Source organism: Dendrobates tinctorius, unplaced genomic scaffold (genome assembly GCF_039654945.1).
Source record: "Dendrobates tinctorius isolate UK_male_01 unplaced genomic scaffold, ASM3965494v1 ptg000041l, whole genome shotgun sequence".
Classification (NCBI taxonomy): Eukaryota; Metazoa; Chordata; class Amphibia; order Anura; family Dendrobatidae; genus Dendrobates; species Dendrobates tinctorius.
Window position 1 is genome coordinate 546,158 of NW_027361709.1, and position 18,207 is coordinate 564,364.

Below are 18,207 nucleotides of genomic sequence, written 5' to 3' on the forward strand. Positions count from 1 at the left end.
CACTGAGGAGCTGTCAGGCAGACTAGGTGGGCAGAGATTCTACAGCAGAGAAGAGGGACACTGAGGAGCTGTCAGGCAGACTAGGTAGGCAGAGATTCTGCAGCAGAGAGGAGTGACACTGAGGAGCTGTCAGGCAGACTAGGTGGGCATAGATTCTGCAGCAGAGAGGAGCGACACTGATGAGCTGTCAGGCAGACTAGGTGGGCAGAGATTCTGCAGCAGAGAGGAGCGACACCAAGGAGCTGTCAGACAGACTAGGTGGGCAGAGATTCTACAGCAGAGAAGAGGGACACTGAGGAGCTGTCAGGCAGACTAGGTGGGCAGAGATTCTGCAGCAGAGAGTAGCGACACTGATGAGCTGTCAGGCAGACTAGGTGGGCAGAGATTCTGCAGCAGAGAGGAGTGACACTGAGGAGCTGTCAGGCAGACTAGGTGGGCAGAGATTCTGCAGCAGAGAGGAGCGACACTGATGAGCTGTCAGGCAGACTAGGTGGGCATAGATTCTGCAGCAGAGAGAAGCGACACTGATGAGCTGTCAGGCAGACTAGGTGGGTAGAGATTCTGCAGCAGGGAGGAGGGACACTGATGAGCTGTCAGGCAGACTAGGTAGGCAGAGATTCTGCAGGAGAGAGGAGGGACACTGAGGAGCTGTCAGGCAGACTAGGTAGGCAGAGATTCTGCAGCAGAGAGGAGCGACACTGATGAGCTGTCAGGCAGACTAGGTAGGCAGAGATTCTGCAGGAGAGAGGAGGGCCACTGATGAGCTGTCAGGCAGACTAGGTAGGCAGAGATTCTGCAGCAGAGAGGAGAGCCACTGATGAGCTGTCAGGCAGACTAGGTGGGCAGAGATTCTGCAGCAGAGAGAAGCGACACTGAGGAGCTGTCAGGCAGACTAGGTAGGCAGAGATTCTGCAGCAGAGAGGAGCGACACTGATGAGCTGTCAGGCAGACTAGGTAGGCAGAGATTCTGCAGGAGAGAGGAGGGCCACTGATGAGCTGTCAGGCAGACTAGGTAGGCAGAGATTCTGCAGCAGAGAGGAGAGCCACTGATGAGCTGTCAGGCAGACTAGGTGGGCAGAGATTCTGCAGCAGAGAGGAGGGACACTGAGGAGCTGTCGGTTAGATTAGGATGGCAAAAGTTCAACAACAGTGAGGAGGAGCCCTGATATGCTATTAGGCTGGGAGGGCAGAAAATGGTTGCAAACTTTCAAAAAGGATTACCCTGCAATTTATGGATGTCCAAAGCAAGCACACCAGCTTCATCAGGTTGGCAATATTTATTTAATATTTTATTTAGTTTGTTTTTTTAAATCTTGTGGAGAGATTTGCTTTATACTTTAATCCCTGAGAGTAATCACAGCAAACAATCACATCACTTTTTCTCCTTTGTTATTGTATAGCGCCATCACGTCCGGCGGTGCAGTACACAGATTGTGGGCACTCACATTAGTTTATTTCTCTAAAGACCATAGCACATTTTACAGGAAAACACTTTTGTTGCTTAAGTTCTCTAAGGAGATTAACAGAAACTCTAAAAAGAGAAGGAAAATATGAAATTCTTAAAATTGATGGAACAGATTCTGACAACAGAGGGAGATGGAAAATGTGTTAATATATTGTCAAAAGGGGCTGGGATCGAAAAGTATTGTCTCCCCTCTATCCAGGGGCCACATCGCACCAACATAGGTTAGCTCTTCAATATGGTGGAAGCGATGAGACGAGTTGGCTGATTTCAGTGGATGCTGTCAGTCGTCCTGGAGCCATGGTAGCTCCATAGTCAGTGGTCTCCAGCCTGCGGCCCTCCAGCTAGTGCACAACAACTACAACTCCCAGCATGGCCCTCAGGCTGTTGTCAGAATCTCCTGCTCACTGCAGTTGGACTGCATATAGGGGTCTTTCGCTATGAGACAACAATGGAAAGAACAAGAATTACAAATATAAATGGATAAATCCCAGAACTCTCATTGATAAAGGGGTTGTCCAATAAGTCTTGGACCATGGTCTGGTGTTGCAACTTAGCCATACTGAAGAAAAAGGGAACTAAACAGCAAGTACTAGTGATGACGTGTGAGTGGAGAAGTTTAAAAAAAAAAGCTGTCCATTTAATTTTTTTAACCAGACCTATTAGTGGCATATTGACAGGAATATATGCACATAAGTCAATGTGCCACTAGAGGGAGACATTGTACTGTACAGCAGTGCATAGGATCAGATGATAACAGGCAAATGTAACAACTTCTCATCCTAAATAAGTAAAGGTAAGCTGAGACTTGTAGTTCTTTGAAGATAGTGGTGGCTGTATAAATCTGTATGCAGTGAGCTCCCCCTAGTGGTGATTGTGTATACTGCCCACACTGTGACCTTTCCTTTGGCCCCCTAACAAGAATACAAGTACAACAAAGCAGTGATCTGCAGCCAGGAACTCTCCAGGGCAGGATTACTTTATAATCACAATATTAGAGATTGCAAAGTATTAACCCCTTCACGCCGCAGCCCTTTTTCATTTTTGCGTTTTCGTTTTTCGCTCCCCTTCTTTCCAGAGCCAAAACTTTTTTTATTTTTCCATCAATATGGCCATGTGAGGGCTTTTTTTTTTTTTTTTTTGCGGGACGAGTTTTAGTTTTGAGCGACAACTTAGGTTTTACCATATCTTGTACTCGAAATAGGGAAAAAAATTCCAAGTGCGGTGAAATAGCTAAAAAAAAGTGCAATCCCACAACTGTTTTTGGAATTTTTGTTCACCAACTGCTAAAACTGTCATGTGCCTGGAAAGATGTGGGCTCAGCGGCAAAGCCCACATCACAGGGAGAGACATGACATGCGCATTACATGTACATCACATGTCATGAAGGGGTTAATATTATTATGATAGTCAGTGTCCGGATGTTATTTCTGCTTCCCATGCACTGCGTGTCTGTTACATTGTAACCTTCCTGTATCGTGTGAAACCCCATGAACTGAACATTCAATCCTGACATTCTGCATTATGCAACATCTTCCCAGAGATGGCAGTGATCCTACTAAATGATGTAACTGAGTCAGAAATCTTGAGACTTCACGGCCGATTAAACATATAATACACAAACTATGGAAACATTGTCATTTAAGTATATATCAAAACAATAAATGATTCAGCAGGTGCTCCATGACCATGAGTGCCCAACATGCTGGCTACCTGGCCACTGACCAGATGTGTTGTTGAGCTTTAAAGACCACAAGGTGGCGCTGCAGCTTTCAGATAACACTTACCTTATAGCATTGGGAATCTAAGTTTGATTCCAACTACCTGCATACTGATGGTTTCCTATGACTACGCTATTCATATAAAATGGGGAGATGGTAATCTCATGGGCACAGGAACTAATTATTGTAAATAAGTAAAATGTAAGTACGTGCCTTTCTACTTCTACATGGACCCTGTAACACTCGCAGACCCCTCCACACTTGTAGTACATGCAATACTCAGTTACTGTCATGTGGTACTCTATCTTTATTGCATTTCCTCATACTATATTATTGAAAATGGATGTTGCATCTATTATGCAGTGACCAGTGAGTGTTACATTGTGTCAGGGCCTATTCTACAAGGGGTCATAAACTTGTCACATTGGATAACAAACAGGTCATTGTGGTGAACATGGATGAAAAGTGCCAGTTTAATATCTCAGCCTTTTCTTTGTCCTCTATAATTATCTTATTATAATCTTTTAATGGGAATATATTATTTGTTTTTCTTTCTTTTAGTTATTGATGTATTATAAAAATTTGGGGGATTTATTAGAATGTTGCTGGCGATTTGTTTTTCTGTAGATAACTTTTCAGCTTGATTTATTTTTTACATTTCTTATTTAGATCTTATACTCCTGAAATGCTATTTCTGCGTTCTCATCCTTCAAGATTTCTCGGCCCTTTGTTTTAGCCTTATTAAACCTTGTACTGTCATATTTATCCATAATGGTTTATTTTTATTCCTGGACATTTTATTACCAGAGGGTATAACTTTTCTACAGGATTCTAGTACTATTTCCTTAACCACTTCACAACATGCACAGTACATGTACAGCGCATGTCGTGTTTTTCACCGTGATATGGGCTCCAGTGGTGAGCCCACATCTTTTCTGGCACATGTCAGCTGATTTGAACAGCTGACATGCGTCCCTATCAGCCTCGAGTGGAATCTCAATCCACCCGCAGCTGTTAACCTGTTAAATGCCGCTGTCAATCTCTGACAGCGGCATTTAACAAGATCGCGTTGGAAGCACGTCACTAATCCTGCCCATCAACACCAGTGTAACATGACCGCAGGTCGCAGATGGGTTTGCATGATCTGCGGGAGACCCCTGTGGTTGTCACTGCCGGATAGCTATAAGCAACAACCTCGGTGCTCATAGCAAGTGAGCATTTGTGCTACATAGAGCAGGGCTGCAGCAAAAGGCCTGTTTTTTTCTTCCCTGCTTCCAAGAACCATAACTTTTTTATTTTTCCATCAATATGGCCATGTGAGGGCTTGTTTTTTCGTGGGACGAGTTGTACATTCGAATGATACAATCTGTTTTACCATATCATGTACTGGAAAGCAGTAAAAAAAAATTCCAAGTGCGGTAAAATTGCAAAAAAGTGCAATCCTACAATTGTTTTTTGAGGGTTTTTTTTTTACCACGTTCACCAAATGCTAAAACTGACCTGCCATTATGATTCTCCAGGTCATTATGAGCTTGTCGACACCAAACATCTCTAGGTTCTGTTTTATCTAAGTGGTGAAAAAAAATACAGTTTGAAAAAATAAATGGCGTCATGTTCTGAGACCCGTAGCGTCAACAATTTTCGGAATCTGGGGTTGGGTGACGGCTTATTTTTTGAGTGCCGAGCTGATGTTTTTACTAATACCATTTTAGTGTAGATATGATGTTTTGATCGCCCGTTATTGCATTTTAATGCAATGTTGCGGCGACCAAAAAATGTAATTCTGGAGTTTATACTTTTTTTTCTCACTACGCCATTTACCGGGAGGGTGATTTAAACTTTTATATTTTTTTATTTTTTTCATATTTTTAAAAACATTTTTTTTCACTTGCTTCAATGGTCTCCATGGGAGACTAGAGGCTGCAATTATCCGATCGCCTCTGCTACACAGAAGCGATGATCAGATCGCCTGTGTGTAGCAGAAATGCTCATTTAATATAAGCGCCGACCTCTGGGCGGCGCACATAGCAATCCGGCAATGACAACCACAATGATTAAGTATACATAAAGGTTAACTATATACAGTATACTCGCAACATCAATCACCAAGAGGCTTTTAAACATCGTCCGTCTGGAATATCAGAGAAGCAACACCAAGACAGAGAACCCCTGGGAGATTCACTACACTGCACGGGCGTCCCCACTTATGCAGGTATCAACACTGTACACATACAGGTATCCAGTTCTGCTTCTAAGTCATGTTTCTCTGGTCTTAAATAGTAAATTACAATTATGTATAACTAGCTTCACCCAGCCCTTCTAGTGGCCAGCTTTCAAGATTGGATGACACTGAGATAGCATGGAATCATCAGACAATGGGTTGTAAAAACTTAGAATATAAAAGCCACAAGAATTCAGATAAAACCACCACAGAGATAGGTTAAATAAATCTTAATGTTTTACAATGACAAACAACAAACATAGATATACATAGAACTGTTTGTGAAACAACAGTTCTCAAGATTGTGTCACTGTGACCATTGTCTGTCTGTAACTGTTAATGTTTGATCAGAAATGCAGCCCTGTAATATACAGAATGCATTCTGTGTATCTCAATATGTACTCAAAATAGCCATTTTTATATTCGCACTACAATAGGGATGGTTACGCTGATAATAGCCTGACCACCGCTCACAAGCTTGGTGCAGTGCTCAAAGTTATCAAGCACCTCACAAATATCAGCGATCCACACCCACTTGACAGTTGTTATGTGTCTTGACTGAGTCTCAGTGTGACGGGCATGTTTTAGCTGGTATTCAGAAAGTGCCCTCTGCTGCTCACTTACCCTTGCCAACATATGATATGATGAGTTCCACCGTGTTGGCAGGTCGCAAATCAGTCTGTGGTTTGGCAAATTAAATTGCTTTTGAAGTGCTGCAAGACCGGCAACAGCGGTTGAGGAGTGGCGGAAATGGGCGCAAATACGGCGCACCGTCTCAAGTAGGTAAGGCAAGTTAGGGTGTTTTTATAAAGTTCTGCACCACCAGGTTCAGCACGTGAGCCATGCATGGCACGTGTACCAGCTTCCCGAGCTTTAAAGCCGCCACCAGGTTACGCCCATTGTCGCAGACAACCAGACCAGGTTGGAGTTGCAGTGGGGAGAGCCACTGATCGGTCTGTTGTTTTAGTCCTTGCCTCAGCTCTGCTGTAATGTGTGATGTTTCACCTAAGCAGATCAGCTTCAGCAGAGCGTTTTGCCGCTTTGCCGATGCGCTGCTGCACAGCTCCCAACTTGGGAGTGATGTGGAGGGTAATTCAGCATAGGATGATAAGGCAGAGGAGGAGGAAGAGGGGAGACTGGACGAATATGATGAGGCAGAAATCCTGATTGAGGTTGGGCCTGCTATTCGTGGTGTGGGTAGGATATGTGTAGATGGTCCAGTTTGAGACTTTGTCCCACCCTCCACCAGGTTGAGCCAGTGTGCCGTGACAGAGATGTATTGTCCCTGGCCACAAGTACTTGTCCACACATCTGTTGTACGCTTTAGATTGTTTAAGACGTGCTGGTGTAACGCGAGGACGGCACAACGGGAAAAATAGTGCCGGCTGGGAGCCGAGAATCGTGGGGCAGCCACAGCCAAAAGATCACGGAAAGACTGTGTCCCCACAAGCCTACACGGCAACATCTCCACAGCTAGCAACTTGGCAATGTGCGCATTCAGTATTTGTGCTTGTGGGCGCGTGGCTTGGTATTTACGTGTCCTTTCATACATCTGGGGCACGGACAATTGGACGCTTTCCTGGGACAAACAAGTGGATGAGCTTGATGTGGCCTGTGTCTGTGCAACCGCAGCTTGTGAGCAAGAGGTATGATGATCACCTGCTTCCTGCCCAGCAGATTGGAAAGGACATATTGCAGGCGACATGGCAGTGGTTTGACCCGCAGTCGCAGACACTGATTTGGTACCCTGTTGTTCAGCCCACCGACTAGGGTGCTTGGCTGCCATGTGTGTCCGCATACTGGTGGTGCTTTGGTTGCCTTTGCCCTGGCCTCTGCTCAACTTCCTATGGCAGATGCTACAGATGACAACATTTGGTTCAGAAGGACTATCGGAAAAAATTTCCAGACAGCGGCTGAATGCACCCTTGCCTTGACTTGGGGCACAGAGGGATTGCGCTTGGCAACAGTTGACACACTTCGCACTCTGCTCAAACCAGTAGACCTTGGTGCCTTTATTGGTGCTACGTATCCACCTTCTTCCTCTGTGCTGCTGTGCTGGCTATGCGTGCCAACGGCCCAGGTCGGATCGGTGGTCTCATCATCGACCACCTCGTCGTCCATGTCATCCCCCTTCCGTGTTGATATTGGCGACTGGCCAGATGGCAACTGTGTGTCATCACCATCAGCCTCCACCTCTTCACCCGGTATATCACGTGGATGAAAGTAGCTTTCTTCTGGCCGTGGGGTTTCAAATATGTGGCCATCTTCAACAGACGATACCCCCTCACGTTCCTCTTCAATGTCGCGCGGTGAGAGGCCAGAGGCAACGAAAGAAAATGGACCAAACAGATTCTCGGAGTGACCAAGGTTGGGGTCAAATGTTTCCTGTGACTCCTCACCGGGTGATGAACTAGGAACAGGTTGAGAATAGGATGACCCAGCATTATCTGTATGGACTGTAGACTGTTTTATCATGGACGATTGGGTGCTGCTAGAACATTTCGTTGAGTCCTTATCAGCCATCCAAGACAGTATCTGCTCTTGTTCTTCTGGCTTCCAGGCCCATTTATGTTCCAGACCGGGGAATTTCGCCAGGAACCTAGATGCATCAATCTTCTTCAATCTCCCAGACTCTGTGCCTTGTTGGGCACCAACGACCCAACGTCCACGTCCCTGTCCCTTCACAACAGCCTTTTTAGGAATTTTGGATTTTTCTGCCATAGTTGCAGATGTTCAGATGCAAATATTGGGGAGCAAGGAGCAGTTAGTGCTTTGTGGAAGGTAGCACTACAGCCTAGTACTGCTTTGTGTTTTACAAACAGCACCGCAGCAGCAGAAAAAAATTACCCTGAGGTTTAAGGCGAGATTACGCACCCCAGTAACCACACAAGACAGCGGTGCTGCCACTAAAAAACTGCCCTGAGGTTTAAGGCAAGAATACGCACCCCAGACACCATACAAGACAGCGGTGCTGCCTGTGTGTCAGTTGTGCAGTAGTGTGCGTGCGTACTATTTGCTGTGAAGACAGCAGCACCGCAACTGCGCAAAAAAACTGCCCTGCAGGGGTAAATGTGACCCCCAAAAAAGCTGGGAAAACTGTCACTACTCAGTCCCTGACCTTATACTTTCAGCTCTGAAAACAGCTTTTATTTTTTATAGAGGATTTCTGGATGACTTGCACCAAAAACACAACTCTCCCTAGCAGCTGCTCACCCTCTCCCTACGCTAGCTGTGTTCTGCATGCAATGTGCAGAAAATGGCGGCGGCAGCAGGGCTTAGTGCCAGGCGATGGTTGATGACTCATAGGACGCTGGGCGGCCAGCCAATCATAGTAATGCCGCCCACAACCAAGAAGGCTGCGGCATACTGTGATTGGCAACTGCTGGGCGGGAGAACCGAATAGCGAGGCGAATAGCGAGTAACCACGAATATGCTCGCTCATCCCTAGTGCCTATGTTACTGATAGGAAAACATGGGAGACAAGTGACAACTAATAAAAGTTTAATATATTATAGTTAGCAGTTGATTACAATAAAACACAGATTTCAGATTGTTTTGTAACATTATTATTCTATTGCAACTTTTATAAGAGCATGACATCAAAAGAATAAATCTATGTATCTGTCCAGTTAATATCTGCGGATTATATAGATATCGAATAGTTATCTATCTGGTATTCATTACTCTACCCCTGGTCACATGACTGTACAGCCTTTTTTTTTGGGGTAGTCTTTGACATAGGCTCGCTTCTGTTCTCCATACACATAGTAATCGTATTCTTTGTCATTCCAGGTGTATTTCACTCTGGTGAGCGGCAGCCACTCAATGATGTGTCTCTGAGGGAGGAGAGGACACATTGTATCAGACATTAGTACAGGGATCACTATAGAGAGGCGATGCTGCAGCGCTACTGATGACGTCACACACCTGTCTCACTATTTTCGTGTTCTTGGAATTGGGACGATGCTGAGAAATCGCTTCTTTAGAGGCTTCGTTGATCGACTCTTGAGGAAAATTGGAGACAGGTGTCACCTGCAGATGCATAATATGGAAAGTTGTATAGGAACTTTCATAGAAAGTGCATGAATTATAAGGATATTCTAAAAGACACGGATAATTGCTGGAGTATGTAACATTGCTACAAATGGTCAGAATAGTTACATCTCATGGTTTGTATACCCATTTAAGGACGTGAATCCCCCTCCACACATCTCACCATTTCCTGCTCCTTATAGAAGATAATTTTTCCAGACATTTTATAGAAACGTTCAGTTGGAAAATCTGATCTGTTTTCAGACAAAAATTCATAATCTTGGCTTTGCCTGAAAGAAAGAAAAATAATTTATGATGATTTCTGTGCTTATATGGGCATCATCTGACATGTCTGCACTCAGGTCAAAGCTCTATTCATAAAATAAATAAATAATGTCCCCAAAACATAGAGTATGTGGGGATTATGATGTCATACTGAACACATAGCTAACAATCTTATAATAGCCTGGGAACTCACTACATACAGATTTATACAGCCACCACTAGGGGGAGCGCACTACATAGATTTATACAGTCACCACTAGAGGGATCTCATTACATACAGATTTATACAGCCACCACTAGAGGGATCTCACTACATACAGATTTATACAGTCACCATTAGATGGAGCTCACTGCATACAGATTTATATTGCCAGCACTAGGGGGAGCTCACTACATATAGATTTATACAGCCACCATTAGAGTGAGTTCACTACGTACAGATTTATACAGTCACCACTAGAGGGAACTCACTACATACAGATTTATACAGTCACCACTAGGTGGAGCTCACTACATACAGATTTATACAGTCACCACTAGAGGGAACTCACTACAAACAGATTTATACAGTCACCACTAGGAGGAGCTCACTACATACAGATTTAAACATCCACCACTAGGGGGAGCTCAATACATACAGATTTATACAGCCACCACTAGAGGGAGCTCACTACATGCAGATTTATACAGCCACCACTAGAGGGAGCTCACTACATGCAGATTTATACAGCCACCACTAGAGGGAGCTCACTACATGCAGATTTATACAGTCACCACTAGAGGGAGCTCACTACATACAGATTTATACACCCACCACTAGATGGACATCACTATATACAAATTTATACAGCCACCACTAGAGGGAGCTCACTACATACAGATTTATACAGCCACCACTAGAGGGAGCTCACTACATACAGATTTATACAGTCACCACTAGGAGGAGCACACTACATGCAGATTTATACAGCCAACACTTGAGGGAGCTCACTACATACAGATTTATACAGTCACCAGTAGGGGGAACTCACTACATACAGATTTATATAGCCACCACTAGGGGGAGCTCACTACATGCAGATTTATACAGCCATCACTAAGGGGAGCTCACTACATACAGATTTATACAGTCACCAGTAGGGGGAACTCACTACATACAGATTTATACAGCCACCACTAGGAGGAGCTCACTACATACAGATTTATACAGCCACCACTAGGAGGAGCACACTACATGCAGATTTATACAGCCAACACTAGAGGGAGCTCACTACATACAGATTTATACAGTCAGCAGTAGGGGAAACTCACTACATACAGATTTATACAGCCACCACTAGGAGGAGCTCACTACATACAGATTTATACAGCCACCACTAGGAGGAGCACACTACATGCAGATTTATACAGCCAACACTAGAGGGAGCTCACTACATACAGATTTATACAGCCACCACTAGTGGGACCTCACTACATACAGATGTATACAGCCACCACTAGGGGGAGCTCACTACATATAGATTTATACAGCCACCACTAGGGGGAGCTCACTACATATAGATTTTTACAGCCACCACTAGGGGGATCTCACTACATCAGATTTATACAGCCACCACTAGGGAGAGCCCACTATATACAGATTTATACCACCACCAGCAGGGGGAGCTCACTATATACAGATGTATACAGCCATCACTAGTTTAAAGTAAATTAAACAATATAACATTCTCTTTCTTTTTCTGTTACCAGCTATGGGCAGATAGTCTGTATAGGAGATCAATCACTGCTGGACTTTGAAATTAAATACAATGGTAACATTGTCTTATCCTTACCATTTTATTTTCATTTGTAAGTACTGTAGGAGTTTTCCTTTAGTGCCGCATACTAGACAGAGCAGGCGTCCAGTACCACTGCATGCAAAACATCTGCAGATAGAGAGCAGTAGGAATGGTTATATCATTCACAGTACACAATGCGTCCTATATGCAATCATTTGTCGTTATGGGGGGTCAATGACATGATGCATCCTATTTATGAATATGTGTTGCACCTAAATATGGGTGCCATGTAACTTATCATAAAGCAAAGCGGAAAGATATATATCATGTGCAACTGGTGGCCATTTATAGGATAATTCATACTAATGCTGTGTACTCAGATATTAGCAGATGTTTCCCAGTAGAATTACACTTACATCATTTTTCCTGATTGTAAACAAAGACAACAGGGTTGACCATAAGAGTATCCACGTCCACAACAGGTGAGGCAAGGTCTCTGCGTAGTAAAGGAAATAAAGGGCCAATTTCATTATTGCATTTATGCTTTTTTCTTCTTCTAGTTTTTGGTGTTTATTTTATATTTTTTTATGGTGCCAGTGGTTTGCTGTTTTCAGATATCTTCAACTGATTCAACAAATACGTCTATTTAAAAAGTTTTAACACTTTTGTACAAATCTACTCTAGTTCATCTTTGAAGTGATTTTATATACACCAGATATTTTGTTTTCAATTTTGTAAAATTTTAGTTGAATTTGTGCGCTAACAAAGTTGCAAAACAAGTTAAAGGCAATAAGAAAGATCCCGATTAATGATTTGTGTTTTTAAGTAACTTTTCTTTTTTATCTTGTGGTATTCTTTGCCATTTTTTGCACCAAATTCTTCAAAATGTTGCATGCGGTTCAGAAATATTGGGGAAACTCAAAGATCGTCATTTTGTACTTTTTTTTTTTTTGCAAAATGTTGCAAACAAAAAGGCACACTTATTTTCTGAGAAATTAACAGGGTAGAGTGGATTTGTGATATGCGCTGCCGCTTTAACATAATCCAATTGATCTAAGGAAAAAGTGGTGTACGGTCAATTTGACTCCTTCTTCAGGACAACCACAGATGTCATCGCATTGATATTTAGCCATTTGTTCCTGAGATAATTTAGATTGTGTTAAATCATCAGGCATATCACAAATCCATTCTCCCATGATAATTTTCTAATTTTCTGAAAACACTTGCAGATATTGCAGCAGCTGACATTTTTGCCTCATTAGTGGTTGTGACTTACACAACCCTTTCAGGTGAGCTTATATCTTTTTTTCCTCACCAGTTTACTTGGTTAAGACCCTATTGCGCTTTTGCATTTTTTATCTAGCACTTGTTTTTTGTGAAATGCATAAACTCACTCTATAGCCGGAATCACACTTGCAAGAAACTCGCATGAGTCTCGCATCTCAATATCTGGCACTGCCGCTGGCACTCGGGACCGGAGTGTGCGGCTACATGTATTTCTATGCAGCTGAACGCTCCAGTCCGAGTGCCGGCGGCAGTGCCGGGTATTGAGATGCATGTTTCTCGCAAGTCTGATCCCGGCCTATAGGGGATAGGAGTACATGTTTAACACATTTTGTGACTTTTCAAAAAGTTGCTAATGGTAAAGTAGACAAGAACATATAGAAAGCCTAATCTCTGCCTACAATGGAGAACATTAAAAAAACAACAACAGGCAAATACACAGAAAATAGACTTATCAAAAGGCACAGAAGAATAAGGCACAAATGAAAAAGTGCAAATGCAATAATGAATTGGGCTGAAGAACATTTTTTATTTTGCACAAAATTTATAAGTCACGTGCGCCGTTTTGTATGAATAATTCTGAGCGGATACCGAAAGACAAAAAAAGAAAAACGGCTTCAAAAAGTCACAAATGATGAATATCTTTATACATTCCGATAAGCCAGGTTGATAACGTCCTGAATGATGTGCAGTTTCCTCTCCATGTTACTTACCTTTCCTTTTCCAATGCATCCTGAGCAACGGAGTCTTCCCTGACCTCTACAACAGAAGCAGACCTGAGGAAATGGAGATAAGATGATCAATAACCCAACAGTGGATGGAAAGATGCATCATCACCCACTCCATTTTCATTCTTCATCACACTTTTCTTTTAGTCCATCCTGGAGGACACGGCCAAAAATGAGACAAGAGTCAAGATGAGCAAAACGATTCTAAACTGATCAAATGGGAAAACTCATTTTTGGGGATTTGATTTGTATGATTCCAACAAAAATGTCAGCTTCAAAGAATGAAAAGACCCAATAATTAGTGATGAGCGAGCACTGAAATGAACATGAATCGAGAAGATCGGATGCTCAGATGGGATAGACTCGAGTACGCCACTTTTACGGACTGACCGTAAAACATTCTTTCCTGTATAAGGATGTGTATATGGCTCCTCCACTCCTTAAGATTCTGTCTGCAGCAACCACTAGGGGAGCTCCCTGTATACAGAGATACATGATAAGATCCTGTCTGCAGCCACCACTAGGGGGAGCTCCCTGTATACAGAGATACATGATAAGATCCTGTCTGCAGCCACCACTAAGGGGCGCTCCCTGTATAGAGAGATACATGATAAGATCCTGTCTGCAATCACCACTAGGGGGAGCTCCCTGTATACAGAGATACATGATACGATCCTGTCTGCAGTCACCACTAGGGGGAGCTCCCTGTATACAGAGATACATGATAAGATCCTGTCTGCAGCCACCACTAGGAGGAGCTCCCTGTATACTGAGATACATGATAAGATCCTGTCTGCAGTCACCACTAGGGGGAGCTCCCTGTATAGAGAGATACATGATAAGATTCTGTCTGCAATCACCACTAGGGGGAGCTCCCTGTATACAGAGATACATGATAAGATCCTGTCTGCAGTCACCACTAGGGGGAGCTCCCTGTATACAGAGATACATGATAAGATCCAGTCTGCAGTCACCACTAGGGGAGCTCCCTGTACAGATACATGATAAGATGGTGTCTGCTGTCACCACTAGAGGGAGCTCCCTGTATACAGAGATACATGATAAAATACTGTCTGCAGCCACCACTAGGGGGAGCTCCCTGTATACAGAGATACATGATAAGAATCTGTCTGCAGCCACCGCTAGGGGGAGTTCACTGTATACAAAGATACATGATAAGATCCTGTCTGCAGTCACCACTAGGGAGAGCTCCCTGTATACAGAGATCCGTGATAAAGATCCTGTCTGCAGCCACCACTAGGGGGAGCTCCCTGTATACAGAGATACATGATAAGATCCTGTCTGCAGCCACCACTAGGGGGAGCTCCCTGTATACAGAGATACATGATAAAATCCTGTCTGCAGTCACCACTAGGTGGGGCTCTCTGTATACAGAGATACATGATAAGATGCTGTCTACAGCTACCACTAGGGGTGTCGAGGTAGCTATTTTGGGAGGGCTAAATTAACCCTTCACGGTTGAGCCAGTGATTTCCAAATTATTCCAGTGTTGCTAGCAACTCAAATGACCACACGGAGACTGGGGTCTCTGTACGGGAGGATCGAGGCAGATCACTGAGCCCCTTTACTGAATCTCACATTACATAGCATTCTGCTTAGTTATGCAAAGTATACAGCTACCAATAGAATCGTAATACATTTAAGCCAATAGTATTGCAAGAAAATCGGAATATGTCCCCAGCTGCGTGACGTAGAATATAGAACAATAGCACATTCTTTTAGGGTCTCATCTCATATCTCATATCTTGTACAAGCTGGAACAGTCTGGTTTCATAACAGCCGTGAACTTTCATCTAGTTAAGTTACAAAATTTAACTCGTAAACAGCAAAATGGCGTCGCAAGCACAAAGATGGATCCCGGAGAACAAGATGTCCTGTACATCTGAATACTGTACTTCACAGGGGGAGCTCTCTGTATACAGAGATACAGTACATGATAAGATCCTGTCTGCAGCCACCACTAGGGGGTGCTCCCTGTATACAGAGATATATGATAAGATCCTGTCTGCAGTCACCACTAGGGGGAGCTCCCTGTATACACAGATACATGATAAGATCCAGTCTGCAGCCACCACTAGGGGGAGCTCCCTATATACAGAGATACATGATAAGATCCTGTCTGCAGCCACCACTAGGGGGAGTTCCCTGCATACAGAGATATATGATAAGATCCTGTCTGCAGCCACCACTAGGGGGTGCTCCCTGTATACAGAGATATATGATAAGATCCTGTCTGCAGCCACCACTAGGGGGAGCTCCCTGTATACAGAGATACATGATAAGATCCAGTCTGCAGCCACCACTAGGGGGAGCTCCCTGTATACAGAGATATATGATAAGATCCTGTCTGCAGCCACCACTAGGGGGAGCTCCCTGTATACAGAGATACATGATAAGATTATGTCTGCAGCCACCACCAGGGGGAGTGCCCTGTATACAGAGATACATGATAAGAGCTCCCTGTACAGATACATGATAAGATCCTGTCTGCAGCCACCACTTGAGGGAGCTCCCTGTATAGAGAGATACATGATAAGATTCTGTCTGCAGTCACCACTAGGGGGGGCTCCCTGTATACAGAGATACATGATAATATCCTGTCTGCAGTCACCACTAGGGGGAGCTCTCTGTATACAGAGATACATGATGAGAGCCTGTCTGGCCCATCATTAGAGGGTCAAGACCAGATGCTACACTAGGACTGACCTTGGGTGGAAGGAAGCTGATCCTCAAGGGACAGGATGAAGGAACAGTCAGGAATTGTAGACTTGGCAAGTACTGGCTGGCACAGTTGGTATAGTGCCTGGCATGACAGACACACAGCCAGGCAGGTACTGGCAGGCATGACTAGTATCCTTGCAGGCATGTGCAGGCGGGCATGGCTGATAAACAGGCAGGTGGGTAACGGCTGATAGACCTGACAGTTATAGTGGAAAACGAGCACTGTGTCTTGACAACTTGGGTGTTTTTAGAAACAGACTAACAATGTTGCATAGTCACCTCCATGCAGGTGGAGGTGCCTTAAATAGTAAGTGTCTCCCAGCCATTGGGTGGAACCACTTTAGGATGGTGTGTATGCTGCTCCTTTAAGAAGGAGGGAGCACACACATGCCCTAAGGCCAATGCCCAAGGATCTGCATACCTTGTGCATACTCTGGGCAGCAGCAGAGCAGGAAGGAGAAGTAGGAGCAGGATGTGGGCTGTGGCGATGAGTTAGTAATCGTCTCTGCCAGGGGAGAGAAGGGCAGCGTGAAGGGACTCCAGCGCTTCACTCACATGTACAGCATATCAGCTAATCTGTGTTACCCTGCCCCCACCATTAATTGGCAGCTTGCTGACAAATCACAGTGTACACAGGAAACGTCTGTTCAGGGCTGTGGGCAGGCTACAAGCATCCTAGCCAGGTGTGAAGCTTATGACTACTATCGGACTAACAGTGAGGCAGAGTGTTCAAAAGGTCCAAGGTCAATAGCCCGGAAGCAATGGCGGATCTTAATAGGGGCGGATGGGGCAGACGCCCCGGGCCCAAGGTTTTTTGGGGGCCCAGGGCAGGGGCCAATCCGGTCGGTCGGCATCTGTGTGAGCCGCCCGCCGCCGCCCAGTGGCGTAGGAACTTGGAAGGGGGGCAGGCAGTCCCAAGCGGCACGTGTGTGGGGGCGGCGCAGCACGGCAGGAGCAGAAATTCCTCCTCTCTCTGTGCTGTGGCCGGGACTCGGGAGAGAAGCGTGGAGGCGGCTGGCCGAGGCACAGTGAGGAGAGAAGAGAGAGTATATCAGGCTCAGCCCAGGAGATTTTGGCAGCGGCTAGCGCCTAGCGCAGGTGGGTCACTCACCGTCACCATTTGGGAGGAGGATGCTCTGCCTCTCCCCAGCCTCCCTGGCTGCTCCCTCCAATCCAATGCATTATGCAATTTATGCGGCTGCCTCCATGCTCTGCCTCTTCCCAGCCTCCCTGGCTGCTCCCTCCAATGCATTATGCCGCATAATGCATTGGAGGGAGCAGCCAGGGAGGCTGGGGAGAGGCAGAGCATGGAGGCAGCCGCATAATGCATTGGAGGGAGCAGCCAGGGAGGCTGGGGAGAGGCAGAGCATGGAGGCAGCCGCATAATGCATTGGAGGGAGCAGCCAGGGAGGCTGGGGAGAGGCAGAGCATGGAGGCAGCCGCATAAATTGCATAATGCATTGGATTGGAGGGAGCAGCCAGGGAGGCTGGGGAGAGGTAGAGCATGGAGGCAGCCGCATAATGCATTGGAGCCGGGAGCAGCCAGGGAGGCTGGGGAGAGGCAGAGCATGGAGGCAGCCGCATAATGCATTGGAGGGAGCAGCCAGGGAGGCTGGGGAGAGGCAGAGCATGGAGACAGCCGCATAATTTATGCGGCTGCCTCCATGCTCTGCCTCTCCCCAGCCTCCCTGGCTGCTCCCGGCTCCAATGCATTATGCGGCTGCCTCCATGCTCTACCTCTCCCCAGCCTCCCTGGCTGCTCCCTCCAATGCATTATGCGGCTGCCTCCATGCTCTGCCTCTCCCCAGCCTCCCTGGCTGCTCCCGGCTCCAATGCATTATGCGGCTGCCTCCATGCTCTGCCTCTCCCCAGCCTCCCTGGCTGCTCCCGGCTCCAATGCATTATGCGGCTGCCTCCATGCTCTGCCTCTCCCCAGCCTCCCTGGCTGCTCCCG

The 18,207-nt window shown here is 45.4% G+C and overlaps 1 protein-coding gene across 2 annotated transcripts; it reads right to left on the reverse strand.

The window, feature by feature from the left end:
- Positions 1–8,888: 8,888 nt before the first annotated feature.
- LOC141088877 (protein SSUH2 homolog) lies at positions 8,889–17,495 on the reverse strand. 2 transcript variants are annotated; one of them, XM_073575107.1, is made up of 7 exons: positions 17,365–17,495; positions 13,497–13,559; positions 11,916–11,995; positions 11,554–11,646; positions 9,621–9,726; positions 9,332–9,436; positions 8,889–9,240 (listed from the first exon to the last, which is right to left on the reverse strand). In XM_073575107.1, the coding sequence occupies exons 1-7, from the start codon at positions 17,371–17,373 to the stop codon at positions 9,100–9,102; spliced, it is 597 nt and encodes a 198-aa protein (XP_073431208.1). In that variant the 5' UTR covers positions 17,374–17,495; the 3' UTR covers positions 8,889–9,099. The 2 variants fall into 2 exon arrangements, with proteins under 2 accessions (XP_073431208.1, XP_073431209.1); XM_073575108.1 differs by lacking the exon at positions 17,365–17,495 and adding an exon at positions 16,675–17,355.
- Between the last annotated feature and the right edge of the window lie 712 nt (positions 17,496–18,207).

Bases quoted from the DNA above. Each gene is read 5' to 3' on its own strand.
- LOC141088877 (XM_073575107.1), bottom strand. The intron at 11,996-13,496 runs GTAAGTAACATG...TTTACTACGCAG, and splicing joins GATGCATTGGAAAAGGAAAG to AGACCTTGCCTCACCTGTTG. The intron at 11,647-11,915 runs GTAAGTGTAATT...CTCTATCTGCAG, and splicing joins TTACAATCAGGAAAAATGAT to ATGTTTTGCATGCAGTGGTA.